General features: G+C 36.0%; 1 protein-coding gene across 1 annotated transcript in view; it reads left to right on the forward strand.

The window, feature by feature from the left end:
* Nucleotides 1-1,334: 1,334 nt before the first annotated feature.
* GDI2 (GDP dissociation inhibitor 2) overlaps nt 1,335-20,975 on the forward strand; it is a 46,819-nt gene continuing 27,178 nt past the window's right edge. Inside the window, exons 1-4 of the mRNA XM_001374477.5 lie at nt 1,335-1,769; nt 12,837-12,944; nt 14,355-14,454; nt 17,219-17,353. Of these exons, the coding sequence (XP_001374514.1) occupies nt 1,725-1,769; nt 12,837-12,944; nt 14,355-14,454; nt 17,219-17,353 (388 nt within the window). The 5' untranslated portion in view covers nt 1,335-1,724. The remainder of the gene's footprint in view (nt 1,770-12,836; nt 12,945-14,354; nt 14,455-17,218; nt 17,354-20,975) is intronic.

A 20,975-nucleotide genomic window follows, 5' to 3' on the forward strand; every position in this document is an offset into this window, starting at 1 on the left:
ATGAGGAAGAGAGAAAGAGACAAATTCACAGTGAATGACCTCAAGTTTCCTTTAAAATATTGAGCAAAAATCTCAGCTGAGAGTAGAGGGTAAGGGAGAGCTTTGGGAAATTTGAGGAGTGATGAAAAGGTTTAGAAAAGTCAATATGGAGAGTGGGATAGTAAGGCAATCAGGAAGGTGTAAAAAGATTGTTTTGCCATTGTCAGGGCCTATTTGAGATTATATAACATAAATTTGTCGTGGTCTCAGCCAACAACTGAATTATCTAAATCAAGCTTTCAGAAAGTGTGATCACATCAGACCTGGTTCCATCAGTATTTATCAGCTCCTTCCTTCACCAGTTCTTTATTGCTCCCTAAATCTATATGTTGAGAATTCCTCTGTCTATGCAGATAGTCTTGAGACTCGTCTTTCAAAACAAAAATCATTATTAAAACCAAACAAAATCAAGCAGAGGATATTAAGTCTGAGAAATTGTCAATTGTAGGTAGCTGCTTATTTTTATGGAAGATCTAGATTAAACCAATTTAAATCTAAGTGTCCAAATAAGATCTGTGGTCTTTTCTTTATTATGATTACTTTTAATTTTCATTTAAAATGCAAACTTAAAAACCATTTGCTGTTTCTCCTTTTATTCCTCCTAAGAACAGGCAGGGCGAGAGAAGTACTTTGCAGCTGCTGCGTCTGGGGATAAAGTGTTTTTAAGCAAGGAGGGAGGCAATTAACAAAAATTTAGGATCGTAGGCAAAGAATCCGGGTGCTGCAGTTTGTCGACTCACCACCTGCGCACCTGCCCGGAATACACGTTTCATCAGCTTATCCAGTGCCTTTATTTTCTTCCGTCACACTACACTGGTAAGCTTTTTTTAGTCATCTAATCCAAATTCTTCATTTTACAAGGAAGACTGAAGCCCAGGTAAATGAAGCAATTCGCCAAAGATCAGTTTTCTATGACCTTGTCCATCCTTTGCCTCCTCCCGCCCCCAGTCCAAACGTAACCCCAGAAACAAAAGGGGAGCTTAAAGTCCAAGGGCAAGCAGCCGCACTAGCGCTCGAAAAGGGAGCATCAGGCAAGGCTGCTGCCACATGCCAACTCAACGTCAGCGCTGCGCCGCGCTGCCCCGCCCAGTCCCCGAGGTCTCAGGCGCTAAACCAAATGCTAGGCCCCGGCCCATGCGCATCACCTCCGCCTTTTCCCACCCCCACCATATAGACGTTCTAGCTAGCAAAGTTGATGATCCGGGTGTGTGTGTTGGGGGGAGGGAGGAAGTAGGGAAGGAAGGAGAGATCCGGAGGGGGAGGGGATAAAACCTCGCCCTTGTACCATTTCCCTTTCGCGTGACGTGGAAAAGGGAAGTACGGTAACGAACGAGCCCGTCTCAGCCAACGGGAACGCGGAAAGCAAAGCGGAAGGCCCGTGATTGACGACCCCGGAGCGGCTCTCTCCACCAGAGCCCGCCCTCTAGGCTGCAGAGTCTGGCTCCGCCCCCTTCCTCCTCGGCTCCTCCTGCTTACTCTTCCTGCAGCCCTTGCTCCTCTCTTCCAATCTGTGGCCGTGGGCGGTTTCTCCTCCTAGCTGCTCCATTTTATCTCCTCTGAGTTCGCCAAACGGCGCGGGGAGCTTTGCTATTCGCCCCTTTTGGGTCGGTTTTTCATCCCTTTTACCTCTTGGCCCGCCCCCCCCTCTTTTTCTTCCTTCCCCTTTTCCTCCTCCGACCCCCGCCATGAATGAGGAGTACGACGTGATCGTGCTGGGCACCGGCCTCACGGTGAGGGCTGGGAGGGGGAGGGGAGGAGGGTGGGTCGCTGCGGGGGACTGGGGAGGCAGACCGATGACCGCCTGCTGAGGGGATGAGGGAGGAAAACTTGCTCTTGCATAGGGTGAATCTGGAGGGGGAGAAGGGGTGAGGGGCGCCCCTCTTGGGAAGGCGCGTGTTGAGGTTTGGGTCTGGTGACAGCGGCCGCAGCCGCGCCTTCAAATGCCTTCTCACAGCTTCCTGCTTTTATTCTCTTCTCCCGTCCTCATCCCTTCCCCTAACTTCTTTACTCTGGTCGGAGCGGTTGGATCTGATATATTACATACCTACTTCTACGGTATAATTGGTGATTTACTGTCCATATTGAAGGCTTCATGGGAGACGGGGCTTAAGAAGGGGCCCGCTTGTTCTGTGATTCATTAAGTTTTATAAACATCTTTTCCTTTCAAATAATAGGTTGGAGGGAAAGGGTGCCCCGACATGCAGGATTTCCACCAGTTGGGGATGGGGACGCTTGGAGGAGCTTAAGTAACCATCTCCTTATTCGTGGTAACCTTCCCCTTCCCTTTTGTGAAAGGACCCAGGAAATTGGCTTAAGTTTTAGGGCGTTAAACTCAGTGAAGGAAGAGGGCTAGAATTTAATTTCTCTCGTTCTTCATAGGTGGATAATTTTTAAATAAACAAGACTCCAAACTAATCACGGGGAATTAGCTCGTGTTTATTTACTCTTTTGATTGATGATCTCTCTGGTTGGGAGGCAGAGTAGCATTTGTCCCTTGGAAGGGAGTATAAGTGGAAATGGTTCTCCGTTCCTTAGGTTACTAAAACTCAATCCCTTGTAGCAGTAAGTAGGCAAAGGGATTGTGTGATGTGAGAAGGTATTATGTGATAACTGTTTGTAAACATTAGCCAATTCTAAAAAGCTTCTAGGGCAGCATCTAAACAAATTTCCTTTTTGTTCCTTAAGTTAAGGGATTCAGATTTAATAGATGTCAAATATTGCGTTGAATTTTTTAGTTTTAGCAATACCTAGCTTTCTCTCCCTCTAGTGTCATTGAATGCCTTTCACCTCCCGGATTTACTACATGTTTACAGGGCAGAAATGAGAGAGAGAGACTTTGCTGTTAAATTTCGGGATTTTGTGTGTGTTTTGTCTTTTACTTTCTATTTGGCCTTTTTCTTTATCCACATTATCTGGCGTTCCTAATAGGATGTGGGTTAATGGATAGTAAAAGGCACCGATGACAGCTCCTTTAGGGACTTGGAAGAGAAATCAATATACCGTAGGTTTATGTGAGTGCTAGCTTTACCCCATAAATGTTAAGTCGTTTTACAGTGGTGACCAAGGCCTCACATTTGCTTTTTTGGTTTGTTTTTGGCAAAGATACTGGAGTGGTTTGCCATTTTCATATTTTAGAGGTGAAGAAACTGAAGGAAACAGGGTTAAGTGACTTGCCCAGGGTCACAGAGCTAGTTAGTGTCAGAGGCCAGATTTAAATTCTGGAAGCATCTTATCAACTCCAGGCCTAACATTCTACCCAGGACTTCACCTAGCTGCTGACAAATAAATGACTTTGCCTAATTTGAGTAGCTTCTATTGAAGAAGAGGACAAAAAGGTATTTTTAAAAGCCCTGTCCTTCTAGAACTAATGTTATGGTCATTTTTTCATCCCAGAGTTAAACATACTTCTTCATTCCCGTTGTTGCATTTTTTCTCTCAAAAGATTATGACTTTTAAAAAAAAATTAATTTCGTTAGTTGACCCTATTAATGCTACAATATAAAAATACCAATAAAAGACTTTTCTATGACCATGGCATTTTATTGAATTCTCATGACCTGTTCATACTTTGGGTAACTTACTCTGCAAAAAAGGAAAGAAAAGGTAAATTCTTTGTATATCATTTCATAGTTTATTTTAAGCTAAATAAATATTTGTTGGATGAACAAATAAAGTATCCTTGAGAAAAATAGTGTTGAAGGACAAGGGCAAATCATTTTGAATCTCCACCCCTAAAAAATCTTAAAATGCTGTTTATGAGCTTTATCTTGTCCTAACATTATATCTTGTGTCATCTAACTTGTCTTAAAATTCCTGAATTTGTGTTAAGCTCTTATATTCATTGAGTAATATTTGAATGTATCTTAGTCCTTTGGTATCCTAGTCAAAAAGATGTACTCTTAACTAGTTTAAGTCATTTTTGATTGATGGTAAAACAACAATTTTCAGCTTTTATTTGTTTGGTTGACTGTTTACAAAAGTTACTAAAAAATAATATGACATTTTTTCATTCTATCACTTTAATACAATGGTTTGTGGTATTTATTTGTACTCATATTTGCTATGTTGGATCAAATTTAGACTAAAGTTATAAACTGTTGCTGTCAAAGAAATAGCTATCGTGGAAATTGAAAAATGGGTTATACTTGGGGAATTATTTACATGAAAATATTTTTAATAATTTTTAATTTTAGGGATTGAATTGAGTCTGTGTGGTAGGTTGGAAAACAGTGAGACTTTTAAAGAAAAGTAACCTTGTCTATATTTTGTGGTGGGTTAGATTAGGTAACTAGAGCATAGTACTATGTTAGTTATCTTTGACTTAGCTTCTTGTATGATCCCTCATTTTGTAGTATGGTTGTGAATTTTCAGTATTTTCCACTTAGAATAGGCATGAGCCAGCATGGGTTCATCAAAAACCATGCCAGGCAAACTTCATTTCCTTTTATTGTCAGGATGACTAGATTGGGGAAGTGTTCTGGACTTGGAGTCAGAAGAGAATTGATTTTGAATCCTGGATAACACTTTTAATAAGTTGCATACTACCAGTGTCCTCATCTGTAAACTAGAGCAATTATACCTGTAATTTTTACCTCACAGGATTATGATCCTTAAATGAGATGATAAAAATGCCTGAGATACATCCACTTTTTTGTATTAAGAACTGAAACTACAAAGATAAAAAACAAATTATTTCTTACATTTTATTGTTGTTCAGTCATTTTCACCCCATCTTATTCTTTGAGACCCATTTGGGGTTTTCTTGGCAAAAATCCTGGAGTGGTTTGCCATTTCATTCTCTATCTCATTTTACAGATGAGAGGGAAACAGGGTTAAGTGACTTGTCCAGGGTCACACAGCTATTAAATGTCTGAGGCTGGACTGGAACTCAGGAAGATGGGTCTTCCCGATTTCAGGTCCTGCACTCTATCCACTATGCTACCTACCTGCCCCTTACATTTTATAGAGAGAGACAGTAAGTACAACACACATATAAATAACTGCAAAATAAATAGAAGGAAATTTAGGGAAAGTTAAGTTTTAGGAACTGGGAAAATTAGAGAAAGACTTCATATTGAAGGTGATATTTGAGCTAGGAGAACTAGGAATTTTAAGAACTGGAGGTGAGGAAAGAGAGAATACTCCAGGAGACAGCCATCAATGGCACCAAGATGGGATGTTGCCCAATATCGGGATAATCGGTTAGACTAGACCAAAATATGTTAGAAGGAAAATAATGTATGAGACTAGAAAGGTAGGTTGGAGCAAGGCTGTTAAGATCTACAGCTTGGGAGTATTTAGCCTGATGAAAAGATTTACTTAAGGCTTACATGTGATGGAAATCCTTAAACATTTAGAGGTAGATATATAAAGTCAGTAGACTTGTTCTGCTTGGCCCTAAACGTAAAAATCCTAATGACAAAAGTTACTCAGAATTGGAACAGATACTTTGCTATTTTGAGAGGGAGCATGGTGAAATGGATAGAGAACCTTCTTCCAAGACAAGAAGGCCTGGGTTCAAGTGCTGCCTCTGATATATACTGACTGGCTCTTTGACCCCATGGCAAGTCACTTAGCTTCTCATGCTCTAAGCAGCTCTTTAGACTCTATATATTGATAGAAGAAATCTCACCTGAAAGTTATTTTTAACCAGTGAAATTGCAGATTAATTTCCCAACCTTATCCTTATGTTCCTGTCATTGGAGATGTTGGAATGGTATAAAGTTGGATTTATGATTTGAGTAGATGTTAGATTGGATGACTTTGATGAAGTCCCTTGTTTTGTTATTTTAATATATGCTGATTAATACTGGCATATTAATAAGCCATATGCAGTCTATTATTTTATTAGCTAGAGCCAGTCTTTGGTAGTTGGCAAATTAAGTACTCTAGAATGCCATTAATTTTGTTTCAGGCTTATCATCATAAATTAGAAAGAAATTTATAGTATTGCTGTTATGTTGATGTTAGAATTTTTGGCTTAAAAATAAGGAGACTGGGGACAGCTAGATGTTTCAGTGGATTGAGAGCCAGGCCTAAAAGACCAGAGATCCTGGGTTTAAATGTGGCCCCAGATAGCTATGTGACCCTGGGCAAGTCACTAACCCCCCCCCCCCCATTGCCTAGCACTTGCCACTCTTGCAGATAACACAATATTGCTTCTAAAAGAGAAGAAATGGGTTTTTTTTTTAAAGGAAAGAAACTTAGAGAGGATATAAATTGAGCCTCATTTTTCTAAATGAGTAGAAAAGAGACCCCGAGAAGTTAATGAATTGCCTCAAATCACATGTACCAAGTAAATGTCAGAACCAGAACTAGAATCCTATTCTCCTGATTTTCAGTGAAATATTCTTTACAAAGTCAGCCATTAAACTATCCTACCTCCTTTTGATTTAACATGTGGGTGGATATATTTTCTATAGGGTTCTAAGTCTTATAAAAAAAAGTGTTAAAATTCATTCTATAGAATATATTTTTTCTTTCCTATGGATGACATTTTGCCTTAACCACATTTTAAACAATTTAGGTAGATCATTTCCATTTATGCAAGAAAACGTAATGTGCTAAATGGGCGAAGTCCTAACAAATATTGAAATTAGTGCTATAATTTTGATTTGACTTTTTGGTACATGTTTTTGGTTGACTCCTTTGTGGATGTGCTCCAGTTAAAAGAAATTTTAAAATGAATAGCATTTGGTATTATCCAAACCAACATTTTTGTCATGTCAATTTATATATTAATTATTAGGTGGGAGTCACTAATAGAATGCTGAAAGAATGTTATTAAAATGCAAATGCAACTGATAAGGGGATTGAAGATTAAATACAGGGAAACTTTATTTGGAATAACATTTTTATATTAATGCTCTTCTATTTAATCTAGTTTTCATTAGATAATAGCAAATTTTAATTTTATGCTACTTTAAAATGTAGATAAATTAAATTTAGGAATTATATTCATGTCTTAATGTTGAATCAACAACTTCCTTTTTTCAATAGCTTAACACAAAGCTAGTTGTATAGGATTTAGAACTAAAAGAGGTTCAGAAGATTCTTTACATGGTAAAAATTCTTAAAACTCCTTTCACATTTATTGTAAGCATCATAGTAGTTATTCAGCAATTTAATGCATAAATAATAGTAACAATAGCTAGTATTTATATAGCACTTTAAAGTTTGCAGAATGCTTTACCAAGTAAAAGGGACATGAGAGATCATTTAGTTCAAATATCCCTTTTCCCTTTTTATTATAAATAAGGAAAGAGTCCCAGAGATTACAGTGGTAGTGAGCTGCAAAACTAGGGTTTGAATCTAGATTTTTTACTCTAAGTCTTACACTTTTTTCACTTAGTTAAATATGGCTTTTTTTCTTATTCTTTTAGATTAGTGAGCATCACTTTAAAAAACTATTTACTGTTCTGTTTATTTAAAGTATCAATCTGCTATTTTTTTTTCAAGAGACTGATTTTGTAAACTTTTGCTAATTTGCATGGAGTGTGAAAAACTGTACTTTTTAATGGAGGCTGTGTGACACTTGAGCACTTAAAAATATATGTGATTTTTTTCTTCTTCCAAAAATGGAGCCCTGATATCTGGTAAGGTGGCTTTTGGGCCCCTTCAGTTGTTCTCTTTGTATCCCATAGTGCATTGCAAATAATGAGGAATTGAATAGGATGTATTATTTATTTTAAAATTCATTTTGAATTAATAATTGTCATATTACATTTACAAAATATGATAGTAATTAACACTGTGATCCAGTTTTAGGTGATCAACACTCTTATGTATGATTTCAACTATGTATAAGTTTTACTTTACAACTTTAAGATATCTAGATTTTCACCCTTTCTTTGTGGCAAAAAGCAATGTCTTACTCAAATAGGCCCAATGAAACAAACATTGGACTTGGAAGATCTGACTTTACTTAGTTGTAGCTCAGAATCCAGCTTTATGGTCTTAGAGAAATTACTTTCCCCTTCCCGGGCCTCATCATTCTTATCTTTAAAGTGAGAGGGTTAGATTGGCCCAAGGGCTCATTCTTGTTCTATTATTGCACGATTTCTCTGATAGCTGGTCAAACAGTCTTAGAAATATAGGATTCTGGCAAGATTCACAAGGGAAATAATGAAGGGAAAAAAAGGAAAGAATGGGGCTTGGCAATATATACTATAAAGCAGTAATCATCAAAGCTGTTTGGTGGTTGTTCAAGTAATTTCTGTCATGTCCATCTTTTGTTAGCAAAGATTCTGGAATGGTTTGCCATTTCCTTCACCACATTTTACAGGTGAGGAAACTGAGGTAAACAGGGTTAAGTGACTTGCCCAGGGTTACACACCTAAGGGAATATCTGAGGTCACATTTGAACTCTGGTTCTTGCTGCACCAGACCCTTCACTCCATTTACTGTACCACCTATTTGCCCCTTGTTATTTGGGACCAGTTAAAAAAGAGAAAGGTCCATCAGTGCAACAGATTTGGTACTTGACATATACAAGAAAATGAATATAGTAACACTGCTTAAAAAACTAAAGGATGCTAACTATTTGCAACAGGATTTAATATTTGACAAAAACTACAGGGGAAACAGGTAAGAAAGCAGACTGGTAGAAATTGAATTTAGATATTTTGTGATCTCCAAATGGCTACATTACCTTAAAATAAATGTTATATCCTAAACAAATTATGTAGATAATATACAACAAAGGAGAAAACAAAATTTCCAACAATTTCTGGTGCAGCCTTTGCCTCCCATTGAACTGCTTTCAGAATACTGAAAGCTTGTAGGACCCAGGCTTGAGCTATCCTTGAGATCTGGAATAACTCAATATTTCAGTATCTCAAGAAAGCTGGGTTAAGGAATTTTGTGCAGGAAATAACATTTTGTTTATTTGGGGTTCAATGTTTTGCTATTAAAAAACTTTTTTCCAATTACCAATAGGTAAAAACAATTAACTTTTTTTAAACTTTGAATTCCAAATTCCTTCTTTCTAGTTGTCCTCCTAAGATGGCAGGCAATTTGAAAAAGGTTATACATGTGTGGTCATGCAAAACGTATTTCCATATTAGTCATGTTGTGAAGGAAAACACAGACCAAAAAAAACCCAACCCAGGAAAAAAGTATGCTTCAATTTGCATTCAGACTACTAATTTTTTTTCTGGAGGTGGATAATGTTTTGTAACAGTAAGTACTCTAGGATTGTCTTGGATCATTGAATTGCTGAGAATAGCCTCGCCTTTCATAGTTGATCATTGTCCATAGTTTGTGGTGGCTTAGATTAGGTAGCTAGAGCATAGTACTAAGTTCATAATCTTGGACTTAGTTCCTTGCATGATCCTTCATTTTGTAGTATGGTTGTGAATTTTTAGTATTTTTCACCACATCACACTCTCCTCATTTCCTTTTATTGTCAGGGTGACCAGATTGGGGAAGTGTTCTAGACTTGGAGTCAGGAGAGAATTGGTTTTGAATCCTCACTGACAATAAGTTGTGCCACTATCAAACAGCTCACTGAATTTTTGTCTTCATCTGTAAACTGGAGAAATTATATCTGTCATTTTTACCTCAGGACTGTGATCCTCAAATGAGATCATGAAATGCTTGAGATACATCCATTTTTTTGTATAAAGAACTGAAACTACAAAGATAAAAATCAAATATATTGTTCCCTGCCTTGTACTGTGCATAGTGTTTTTTTAGCTCATTTCATTTTGTATCAATTCGTGTAATTCTTTTCAGGTTTTTCTGAAAGCATCCGGTCATTTCTTACAGCATATTAGTAATAGTCCATCATAATTATGTGTCATAATTTATTCAGCCATTCCTTAATTTATGGGCATGCCATCAATTTCCAATTCTTTGCCATCACAAAAAGAGCTACTGTAAATATTTTTGTACACAAAGGTCCTCTTTTTCCAACTCCTATAAAATCTCTTTGGTGTATAGATCTAGTAGTGGAGCTTAGTTCCAAATTACTAATCATGATTGGATCAGTTTACAACTCTACCAACAGTGCATTAGTGTCCCAATTTCCCCATATCCCCTACAATATTTGTCATTTTCTTTTTTTGGCTATATTAGACAATCTGATAAGTGTGAGGTAGCGCCTCAGAATTGTTTTAAATTGCATTTCATATCTTTTGACCATTTATCAATTGTAGAGTGACTTGTATTCTTAGAAACTTGACTCAGTTCTCTCTATATATTGGAGAAATGAGGTCTTTATTAGAACTTGCCATAACCCCCGTCCCCTTTCTTTCTGCTTGCTTTCTTGACTACATTGGTTTTATTTATGCAATTGAAAAAATTAATGTAATCAGAATTATGCATTGTATATCCCTCTCATTTGGTTATAAATTCTCCCCTTATCAATAGGTAATATGGATTATAATACATTAATAGATAAATGATTCCATGTTCCCCTAATTGCTGTGGTAGAACTTTTAATGTCTAAATCATGTACCTATTTTGACCTTATTCTAGTATACAGTGTGCGATATTGGTCTATACTTAGTTTCTGCTAAACTGTTTTCAGTAACTGGAGAAATATTGATTTATTGTTGGTAGACCAAACCAAGAAAATAAGAATTACATTATCTAAATTAATATACTTATTCAGTGTTATCAACGTATCAAAGGATTACTTGATAGAGCTAGAAAAAATAACTTCTTTCAAAAAGTCAAGAATATCAAGAGAATTAAGGGGGGGGTGGTGAAGGAGACCTATCAGGTATGAAATCTAGCTAAGAGAGGCCCAGTGTCAAGTAGGGTACAGGAATAAATGCTAGCTGGCAGCTTTGTTGCCCAGTACCCTGGCCTGGAGAGTGTTCCAGTGTGAGGAGTGATCATAGCTGCTAAATAGGGAGTAAAGTTCAGAAGTGAGCATCAGCTCTGTTTTTTTGAATGCAGGAGTGAATAATGGCCCCATCTGAAACCTACAGTGGAATAATCTGGGCAAGATCAGAGAGGATCCTATAGTTCTGTTTCATTTGACCAGGAGAGCTTTTTAGCTGATCAGTAGTAGCTGAGTCCAAAAGTAGTTTACTGGAGCTTCAGCCAGAGTTATATTGCTTGACCTCAAACCTAGATCAAGAATTTAGAAAATTCAGACCAAGAAGGCAGAAATCAACCATTGCCCTATAGACTGCTTTCAGAACCTTGAAAGCTGGCAGGATCCAGGCTTGAGCTTTCCCTGAAATCCTGGAATAAGTATTCAATATCTCCAGAAAGTAGCAGCATGACCAACTAACTAGCCCACACATTCCTTTCATATGTTTGAAGAGCTTGGTCTAAAGTAAATTCTGAAATCAGCAAGTAGTATGGAAGAATGGGCAAAGAGAAAAAAGAATCTCACCATACTAAACACAAGCAAGTAAATTATAAGGGTCTAAATAAGGATAATTTTTTTTTTCATTTTAGGAGATGATACATATTTCCCCTCAATTCTCATCACAGATCATGGGGCAGTCATACAAAGGACTTAGGAGTGACGGTTATGTTTTGTTGATCTTAATAGAAGAATGGAAAAGGAGGGCAAGAGGAATATAAGATGGGGAAGAAAGGGAAGAGAAGAATGGGGGAAATTATCTTACATAATTGGGGTACACAAGGATTTATAAACTGGTCAAAGGAGTGAAAAAGTCGTATATAGAAATACATTTACTCAACTAGGAAACAAATGAGAAGGGAAGATAAAAGGGTAGTTTAAGGGAGGGAGTGGTAATCTCAAGCAAAATTTTAGGGATGTTCAGAAATATTTATAGCAGCTTTTTTTGTGTGTGTGTGTGTGCGTGTGACAAAGAATTTTAAGCAGAGCCCTGCCAATTGGGGTATGGCTGAACATGTTATAAATGTGATGAAATGGTATTAATTGTGCTGTAAGTAAGATGAAGGGAATGGTTTTAGAGAAACCTGAGAAGACTTGTGTGAACTAATGTGGATTGAAATGAGCAGAACCAGGAGAATAAATAGTTCATATACCAACAACAATATTGTAAAGCCCACTTTGAAAGACTTAGAAGCTTGGATCACTGGAATAGCCGAATTCTGGATGACTTGGTGAAACCTGTTGCCTACTTCCTGATAAAGAGATAATGGATTCATTATGCAGATGGGTTGGTTCCAGGGCCAAAGCAGGAATTTCTTTTACTTCACTATATATTTACATTAAAAAAAAAAATAAATCCTTACCTTGCTACTAGTAATTCCAAGGCACAAGAGTGCTAGACAGTTGGAGTTAAGTAACTTGCTAAGAGTCACATAGCAAGGCAATATTTCAAGTCAAATTTGAACCCAGAACCTCCTGTCTCAAGCTTGGCTCTCTATTCACTGAACAATCTTACTGCCCCACAACTGGGGTTTTGTTTATCTTCCTCAGTTGTGAGGAGTAGTGGTGGGAGAGTGAGAGATTCTTTGTTCATTGAAAAAAAATTTAAGAAATAACTTTTCATAGTTGGGTAAAAATCCCTATGTTCATAGCCACAGTAAATTTTTCTCACAGATGCAGGATGCACATGATTGGATGATTGTATCTTGGTTTTATTCCTAAGAATATAGCTCTTCATTTCCTTACCAGTCTATAGCTTTAAACCAGAAATTCCATTTTAAACCTTGATTAAATTTAAATGGCTCCTTGCCTATCTGTCCCCTTTAAATTTTTTTCTATAGAATATAATGAAAAATCATCATCCTACTTTTGAGGCAATTGTGACGGAAACTGTTAGAAAGCCAGGAAATTTTCCTGAGCATTAGCACTTGTTGCACACTTTTCTATCTTTTAAAATACTTACGTTTCTCTACAGGAATGCATCCTTTCTGGGATCATGTCAGTAAATGGAAAGAAGGTCCTTCATATGGATAGAAATTCCTATTATGGAGGCGAAAGTGCATCCATTACCCCATTGGAAGATGTAAGTTGTAGTTAATTTTACTGTTATCATTAAATATCATTTAGGTATATTTTTATTTTAAATAGTTTTCCATGTTTACATGATTCATTTTCTTTCCCTTCCCCCTCTCAGAGCCAACAAGTAATTTCACTCATCAGTTAGGTTTTTAAGATGATCTCTTGTTATATAATGATATTGATATTTACATTTATATGGTATTTAAAATTTCCAAAGCCTTTTATTTACTTTTATATTCTTCTGAACAAGAGTTCAGTATTGAATTATTGAAATGCTTATACTCTAATAGGCTGCTGTGTCCTGCATTTTTTTTTATTGCTGCTTGGCCTATGGTTTCATTATTGTAAGGAAGTCCTGGTATGGAAACTTCTCTACCAAAACCAAATGGCAGTTATTCCCCAAATGCTCTCAGATTCTGAGCAAGGTTAAAGTGATTTGATTCAGAGATGTAACTTGATCCCAACTTTAAAGTTGCCTGTATACTAAACCCTGCTTTGTCTCATGAATTTTTAACAAACTTCTTATTATAGATCTGGAATAATAGACATTTTGTGATCTTCATTGCTGTTTGTAGCTAATTTGTTAAGACTGGCTTTTTTACACTTAAATTTTCCTCTTAGTAGGAATTTTTTTCTATATGATCATGCTTTAGAAAATCACATAGAATTTTGTTAAGTTTCATTTCTTTGAATTTAATAAAACTTAACAATATGAAAAACAGATTAAGTGAATTAGATTTCCTTCTTTTCTAGGCTTAAGAAATAATGTTCCCTTCTGTATTATAATAATTGCACTTATATTCTCCAATGTAATGTTGAATGTATTCTTGGAAACTTTAAACTTAATAGGTTGAAAAAAAATTTGAACAGATTAACTTTTATTTGAATCAGCCTTAAATTATTCTGACAACTGAATTGTTAAATCTTGCTTTAAATTTCTCCAAACTGTGTCCATTGAAGCAAAAGCTTGCTCTTATGACATGTTCAGAGGGGAAAAGGAGTTTTAAGTTATTTTTACAAATAAAAAGGGATATTCCTGAAGTTACCGTTGTAAGTGGAGGCTGCTTGCTATATTTTTTTATCATTTGTTAAGTAGTCCTGCATTCTTGCTACTAAAAAATAACTGCTGGTTACTTTTTGTGGTTCAGTGTAATAGTTTTAAATAGATACTGGAACTTTTTATAATATAGAAATACTTTAATGAATCTGATTGTGGACCTTGTTATTTGATATGCCCACCCATGGAGGTGTCACATGACATGACCTTCAAGAACCACATTTTTGTGAGACTTCAGTTATTGAATTTAGAGGAGTAATATAAATTTAGTGCAGAAACTGATAGATTTTTCTTTGAATCTAATTTCATATTGAGAAAAATTGATGTGTACTTAAATATTTATTATTTTCTTTTTAGTTATACAAGAGATTTAATATACCAGGATCACCGCCAGCCTCAATGGGAAGGGGAAGAGATTGGAATGTGGACCTGATTCCTAAATTCCTTATGGCAAATGGTAAGGAATACTAATAATTTTTCATTTCTCTGTCTTACATACAGTTTAGAAGTAGGAAAAAAGGTTCTGATAACAACTAACTGGAAAATGTAAGTAGTTATGAACTTTTCATCTTATTTCTATTGTAAGGATAATTTTAGGGTTGTGACCTAATCTAAATTAATTTTGGTTGCCAGGGAATATCCCAAATAAAATACCCAAGTCAGTTTGCAAATTTAATTAATTAATATAGAGAGAAGGAATTAAGGAGAAGGGAGAGGGAAAAGGTGTAGGATTTCTCCTGCCTGGCCTGTGCCAGGGGGAGTTTAAAATCTGTCTCTGAAGAAGATTAGTGGCTTTCTAAGAGGATAGTGCATGGAAGGTAAAAGAGAAAGAATCAGCCTAAACTCTGAGAGGGCTCAGGAAAGATGCCTCACCTGAACTAGGCTACTCAGCTTCCTCCAGTATGATATCAAGGAAAACTCACCACTAAACCCAGACAATAGCAGCTGCCACCCAAGATGCCAAAATGCTCAGCACACTCCTCCAGCCACTTCTCTGATGCTAAAGAGCCCAGAGAGGAAGTGACGCGAAATATATAGACGGTTTTTACATCACTTTCCTGCATCTCACATGTACCAATGGTAGCTTAAATTTGACTTGGGACAGCCCAGGGGTCTGTCAGTTGTTTCTGATTTGTCATTTGCTAGCACATGTCTGTCATAGGCCATCCTCCTAAATACTTAATCCTTAAGTATGGGTGTAGATATTCCTGTTTTTGTTAGACCAGGGTGGAGTAATCTAAAAGTTCACACTATCAATAGATATTTAAGATGATATTGATATTTATATAGCTTCTACATTTATGTAATGGTGATGTGGTCCAAAACTAGTGCTCCTTTGCAACAATGGGATAACTGGTTTGTGGAATTCAAATCATCAAGATTAAGTATTAAATTGAGAGTTTGGGAGGACCAGAAAATAATAATGTTTTCATATAGTAACATTAAAACCTTATGATCTGCATACAGAAATGGCAGTCATTCATAACAGACAAGGTGATACTTCTCAATTATTATTATAAAGGTAAGTGATTGTAAAAAGTTTCTAGCCTGCATGTATTCTGAGGGTGGGTAGGAAGTATATCCTTCCCTTATGTACTAATTTATTATTTGAGAACCTACAGTTACTTTTAATTTAGCTTAATTATAGATTTGAATTTTCTCCAAGTAGAATAATAAGCTTATAAATCTATATGAAGTTATGAAAGAGAATTCAGAATCCTAAATGTTAACCAAAAAAATCACTTGCATAAATTTTTACTAGGTAACTCAAGTCATTCATTTACTTTACTAATATGCATGTGTGAAAAGTAATAGATATTAATTTATTTAATTCTGTGTTTAGTGTGAGAGTAAATTGGCCAAAAAAATTATAGGTCAGTAATTAAGCTTGACTTAATGCAGTTAAAAATAATGTTTATTTAAAATGTAGATAGATAGGTCTGATCTTTTAGTTATAATCATAGTACAATAGAATAGATGAATTTCCTAAATTTCTGAGTAATCAGGTATGAGAAACTTGGAAAATAGATCTGGACTTGTTGAGTAATAAGTAGCAAATGACTGCCATTTTTGTATGCAAATGAAAGGACTCATGATAAAATAATGAAACATGCCATCTGTTTCCAGAAGAAAAAGAACCGAGTCTGAATCCAGACCAAAGCACACTTTTTGAACTTTATTAATTTTTTTCTATTTGAGTTTCCATTCACAAAAGGATTAATATAGAAAAATGTTTTACATGATTGCACATGTAAAATCTTTAAAGAGATTGTTTGCCACCTATGGGGGGGGTATCTTGGGATGGAGGGAGGGAGGGAGAGAATTTGAAACTCAATTTTCTTTGAAAAATGTTCATAACTTTTTATATGTAATTGGGGAGAAGAAAATTAAATTTAAAAAATAACATGTATTTTAGTTTTTAAAAGCAAAAAAAGGAAATAACATGTCATAGAGAGCTAATGACATAGTTGGTTTTTAAAAAATTTAATAAGTTGCTATTAAAACAGAACTTAACTTTAAAGTTGAATAATAGTTATGTTTCCTTGTTTTTCTTTAAAGTGGCTTTGATCAAGCAAAAGAGCATAATAGGTACTGTAGTAACTTTTTCAAAGATTACATCTTAGAATCTATATCTTTCTTCAGTATAGCTATCATCTGACTTAAAATTTCTCTTTAACAAGTACTCTACAGCTCAATATATCAGATTTTCCCCTAGGATCAACCATCCACTGGTTCCATACAGTTGGAATGTCAAATATTTTTTCCCATGGGCATTCTTCATTTGTTTTGGAATGTTCTTCCTCATCTCTGCCTCCTGCATCTCATTTGAAATCTTATATTCTTCAAGAAGACTCTCCCTTCATTCTGATGCCTTCTTTCTATTGATTATTTCCAGTTTATCCTGATTGTAACTTATTTGTAAATAGTTATTTGTACACATATTGTCTTCCCCCATCTTGTGGAGAACAAGGACTGTCTCTTTTTTGTTTGTTTTTAAATTAAAAAAAAAATCTCCATTACCACAATAAAGGCACAGGATAAACACTTAATAAATGTTTGTTGACTAACTGAAAGGTTATAAGGTAAAAATGGACTTTCTGCTTGTTACAGGGCAAGATTTTGTGTTGTTCCTTTTGTAATAGCAGTATAGTAATAGAAATTATTATTTTTAGTAAGAATTATACCAGTGTTAAAACTATGTGATATTAATCTTTTTATAGGTCAGTTAGTTAAGATGCTGCTTTATACAGAAGTCACTCGATATCTGGACTTCAAAGTGACTGAAGGAAGCTTTGTCTACAAAGGAGGGAAAATCTACAAAGTTCCTTCCACTGAGGCAGAAGCATTGGCATCTAGTAAGTAGTTTTACTTTAAATCTTGTTTTCTTAAAGCCCTAGAGACAGAAGGGACCTTAGAGATAAGCCTAAATCCTTCTTTTTTATAGATAAAGAAACTGAAATGCAGAGAATTTAAAGGAGCTATCAGTAAGTGTTTGTCAAACATTTATTATGGACCTGTCACTGTATTAAATTAAACACGGGTATAGAAAGAAAGGTTAAAAATAGTCCTCAACCTCAGGAGTGTACTTATTAATGAGAAAGCAATGTATAAATAATTAGGTACATAAAAGACACATAACCAGAGTAGGTGGAAGATATCTAATTAGTGGCAGAGCTCACTAGAATTCAGTGTTCCTTATCAGTGCGCTTATCTTCTTCGTTCCCTTTTTCCTGGCTCTGCTATTCCTCAAAATCTCAATTTGATGAGATTTAATGATTGACCTAAATTGAAAAACCAGAGTTCAAATTTGATTTCAGATACTTAGCAGCTGGGTGACCCTGGGCAAGTCACTTAATTTTTGTTTCCCTAGTATAAAATGGGGCTAATGTATTATCTTAGGGTTTTTATGGGGATAAAATTGTATGTTCTTATAGTAATTATAAAGTGCTGAGCAGAGTGTGTGGCATATAAGAAGTTCTATAGAAATGTTAAGTACTATTATTATTATTAGCCTCCTAGCTATGTTTGCTTTTCCTTGGTTTTAGGAGGAATAACAATTTGGGTAGAGAAGGATGAATTTGAAATTTTCCAGGGTGATCTCCAGCACTAAAATATCTCCCATATTAGGCTGTTATTTATACTTTAAATGTTAGCATCATACATTTGTTCTTTGGGGTTTGTCATTGTCAGGTTGCTCTTTTTAAACTAAGTACATAAGTCCCTAGGAAGGTTGTATCAACAAAAGTTTATTGAACATCTGAGAATATAGCACTGTGTTTGGGCTTAGTGATAAAGTAGATATAGGCTCTTCCATTATGGAACTGTTTAGTCTATCTGGGGACATAGAATATAAACACCAAAACATAAATAGCAAGATCTGATGGCATATAAAGGCCATACAGGGCTAGGAAAGAAGGAAGGCCATTTTTAGCTCTATTCAATTTCTTTAAAAAATTTTATTTAATTAGTTAATTTAGAATATTTTTCCATGGTTACATGATTCATGTTCTTTCTCTCCCTTCCTTCCACTCCTCCTCCTGTAGCCAATGAGCAGTTCCACTGGGTTTTACATGTGTCATTGATCAAGACCTATTTCCATGTTATTAATATTTGCACTAGAGTGATCATTTAAGCAATTGTTATTCTTCTGCATCTCTACTCCCAATTTCTTTCTCTGGATGTGGATAGTGTTCTTTCTCCTAAGTCCCTCAGAATTGTCCTGGATCATTGCATTATTGCTAGCAGAGAAGTTACTCAATTTATAATAATAGCACTGTCAATGGTTTTCCTTAGTAAGGGTTAAAAATTAAAGGTTGGATTAAATTTGAGACATATGGTTGCTGAAATTAATTACTCAAGTCAGAATGAATTTTTATGGTAGTTTATTTACAAAAGGGATAGAGTAAAGTATCTAACTTGCCACACTAAATATTTTGCTCTAGCCCCTGGCTCAACCCAGGAAAGGCTAATTAGTCCTCAACCAGAGGGCCCTCAACCTTCAGCCAAGAGCCTGGTGATGAATAAAGCAAGGGCTCCAGCCACTAAGCCTCTTCTAAGACCTGGGGCCTCTCCAGAGGCTAGTCCCTCCAGAAAGCCAGGAAAGGAGTCATCCTTTTCACTCACCCATGTGGTAGTCCTAAAGGAAGGTCCAAGAGTTGCCTCACCAATGTCAGGGTCTCAGGTCCATGAAGGAAATCCTTCACTAGCCTCCAACTAGAACTCCAACTGGAACTTGAACTCCAAAGAACTCCCCCTCACAGGAAGTTACAACTGTTTTTAAAGACACTTCTCTGCATAACTTCCTGGGCCTTCCTCCACTTTATGTGGACCAATCGCAGTTTTAGAATTTTCTTAGGAGTGCCTAGGAGGCAGTCAGTTCTTTTTGATTTGTCACCCACTTTTAGCACACATGAATTATAGACCTCCCTCCCTACTCAAACATAAAGTGGGGTGATTAAATATAAAAATGGGCATGGGAGTTAATCCCAACTTCACAATTCTCCCTGTGATCCTTTGGGAGACAAGTCTCCCCACTGGATCATTTGACATAATCATCTTGTACCCCTAAAAATCTTCTAACTACAGGTGCATACAATATTGCACCTTCTAAGAGGAAACTACAATAGTTAGAGATAAGAGGGAAATAGAAGAAAGAGAGAGCAAAACCAATGTTTGCTAGGTGCATTGACAAAAAAGCCAATTAGGGGGAAGTCTCTTTTGGCATAAGAATTTACATTCAAAATAAATACTTTCAACCCCCTTCAGTTCAATCAGTTGCACCCCAAAGTTCATTCTGGATCTTCTGATGCAGTGTAGGTTTCTGCAGGCATCTTTCTGCAAACAGTTCGTTTTCTGGATTCAAGGAATTAGCAAACTTCTTTCCCTGAGATTTTTCTCAAATTTTTAAATTGTGGATTTTATTAAAATATATACACCTTAATACCACATACACCCCTAACTGTACTTATTCTTTCATTTCTTGTAACTCTGAATTTGTACCTTTTCTTATATAATGCTAGCTGAGCAAATTAGGCATAGGGATAGGAATTGTGCCTGTTGTTCCATTGGGAAAGGACTGAAATGTTCTGCTGGGTCCACACAGTTCCAATATATCAGAGGCAGACTTGAACCCAGTTCTTCCTGATTTTGAGGCCACCTGATGCTCCCCATTGCTTCACCCCTAGATACCAATGGAAACTGTTTACACTGGCCTAGCTTCTTTACCAGTTATATTTCTCTCTTATGATATCCTTTACAATACTCCTTTTTTTTTCTTTGATTCATGTAGAGATCAATAATTCTCATAAAAACATTGTAGATATGGGGAAATAAGCATATGAATCATTTGTTAATATTTTTCTTCTTAATAATAGTGAGACCTAAGGTTTTGCCCAAATCTTTTTATACCTTCTCTTTTTCTGATACTTTGAGATCAGTTAATTGCTCAAAATTATAGTTTCCAACGTGGCCTTGCTTTGTGTCTACTTGGTTTTGAACAACTGTTCTTTTCTTCTTTATTTTATTTAGTGCTATTTCTACATTTTATTATCTGATGTATCACATTGGGGACTTGGATGTTAGAAACCAAACTATTTTTCTAGAAAGTTTTTTTTGGTAAAAGTATTTTTAGTTTTTTCCTATTTTTAATCTCTTGCACTTTTTGTTGTTGTTGTTATTGTACTCTTTTCATTTAGATTTGTAAATACCTTTTGGATAACTGCTTAATTGGATATGTTGACAAGCATTCTCCTAGGTTTTTGGATGAGACCTATGATTTGATTGGTGTAGGCTCATAGTGAGCAAATTTTCTCTGCCCAAGTGGACCAGTACCAACTCTGCACTTTGATCCTTGAGTTATCTGGGGCATTGAGAGAGGTTAGATTTCTTGTCCAGAGGCCCAAAGTCAGTCCTAGCTGAGGCCAGCTTGCTGGCTCCTGTGCTATACTAGTTTTCTCATCAAACTTTCTCTAAAATTGC

The sequence above is a fragment of the Monodelphis domestica genome, chromosome 5 (assembly GCF_027887165.1).
Source record: "Monodelphis domestica isolate mMonDom1 chromosome 5, mMonDom1.pri, whole genome shotgun sequence".
Taxonomy (NCBI): domain Eukaryota; kingdom Metazoa; phylum Chordata; class Mammalia; order Didelphimorphia; family Didelphidae; genus Monodelphis; species Monodelphis domestica.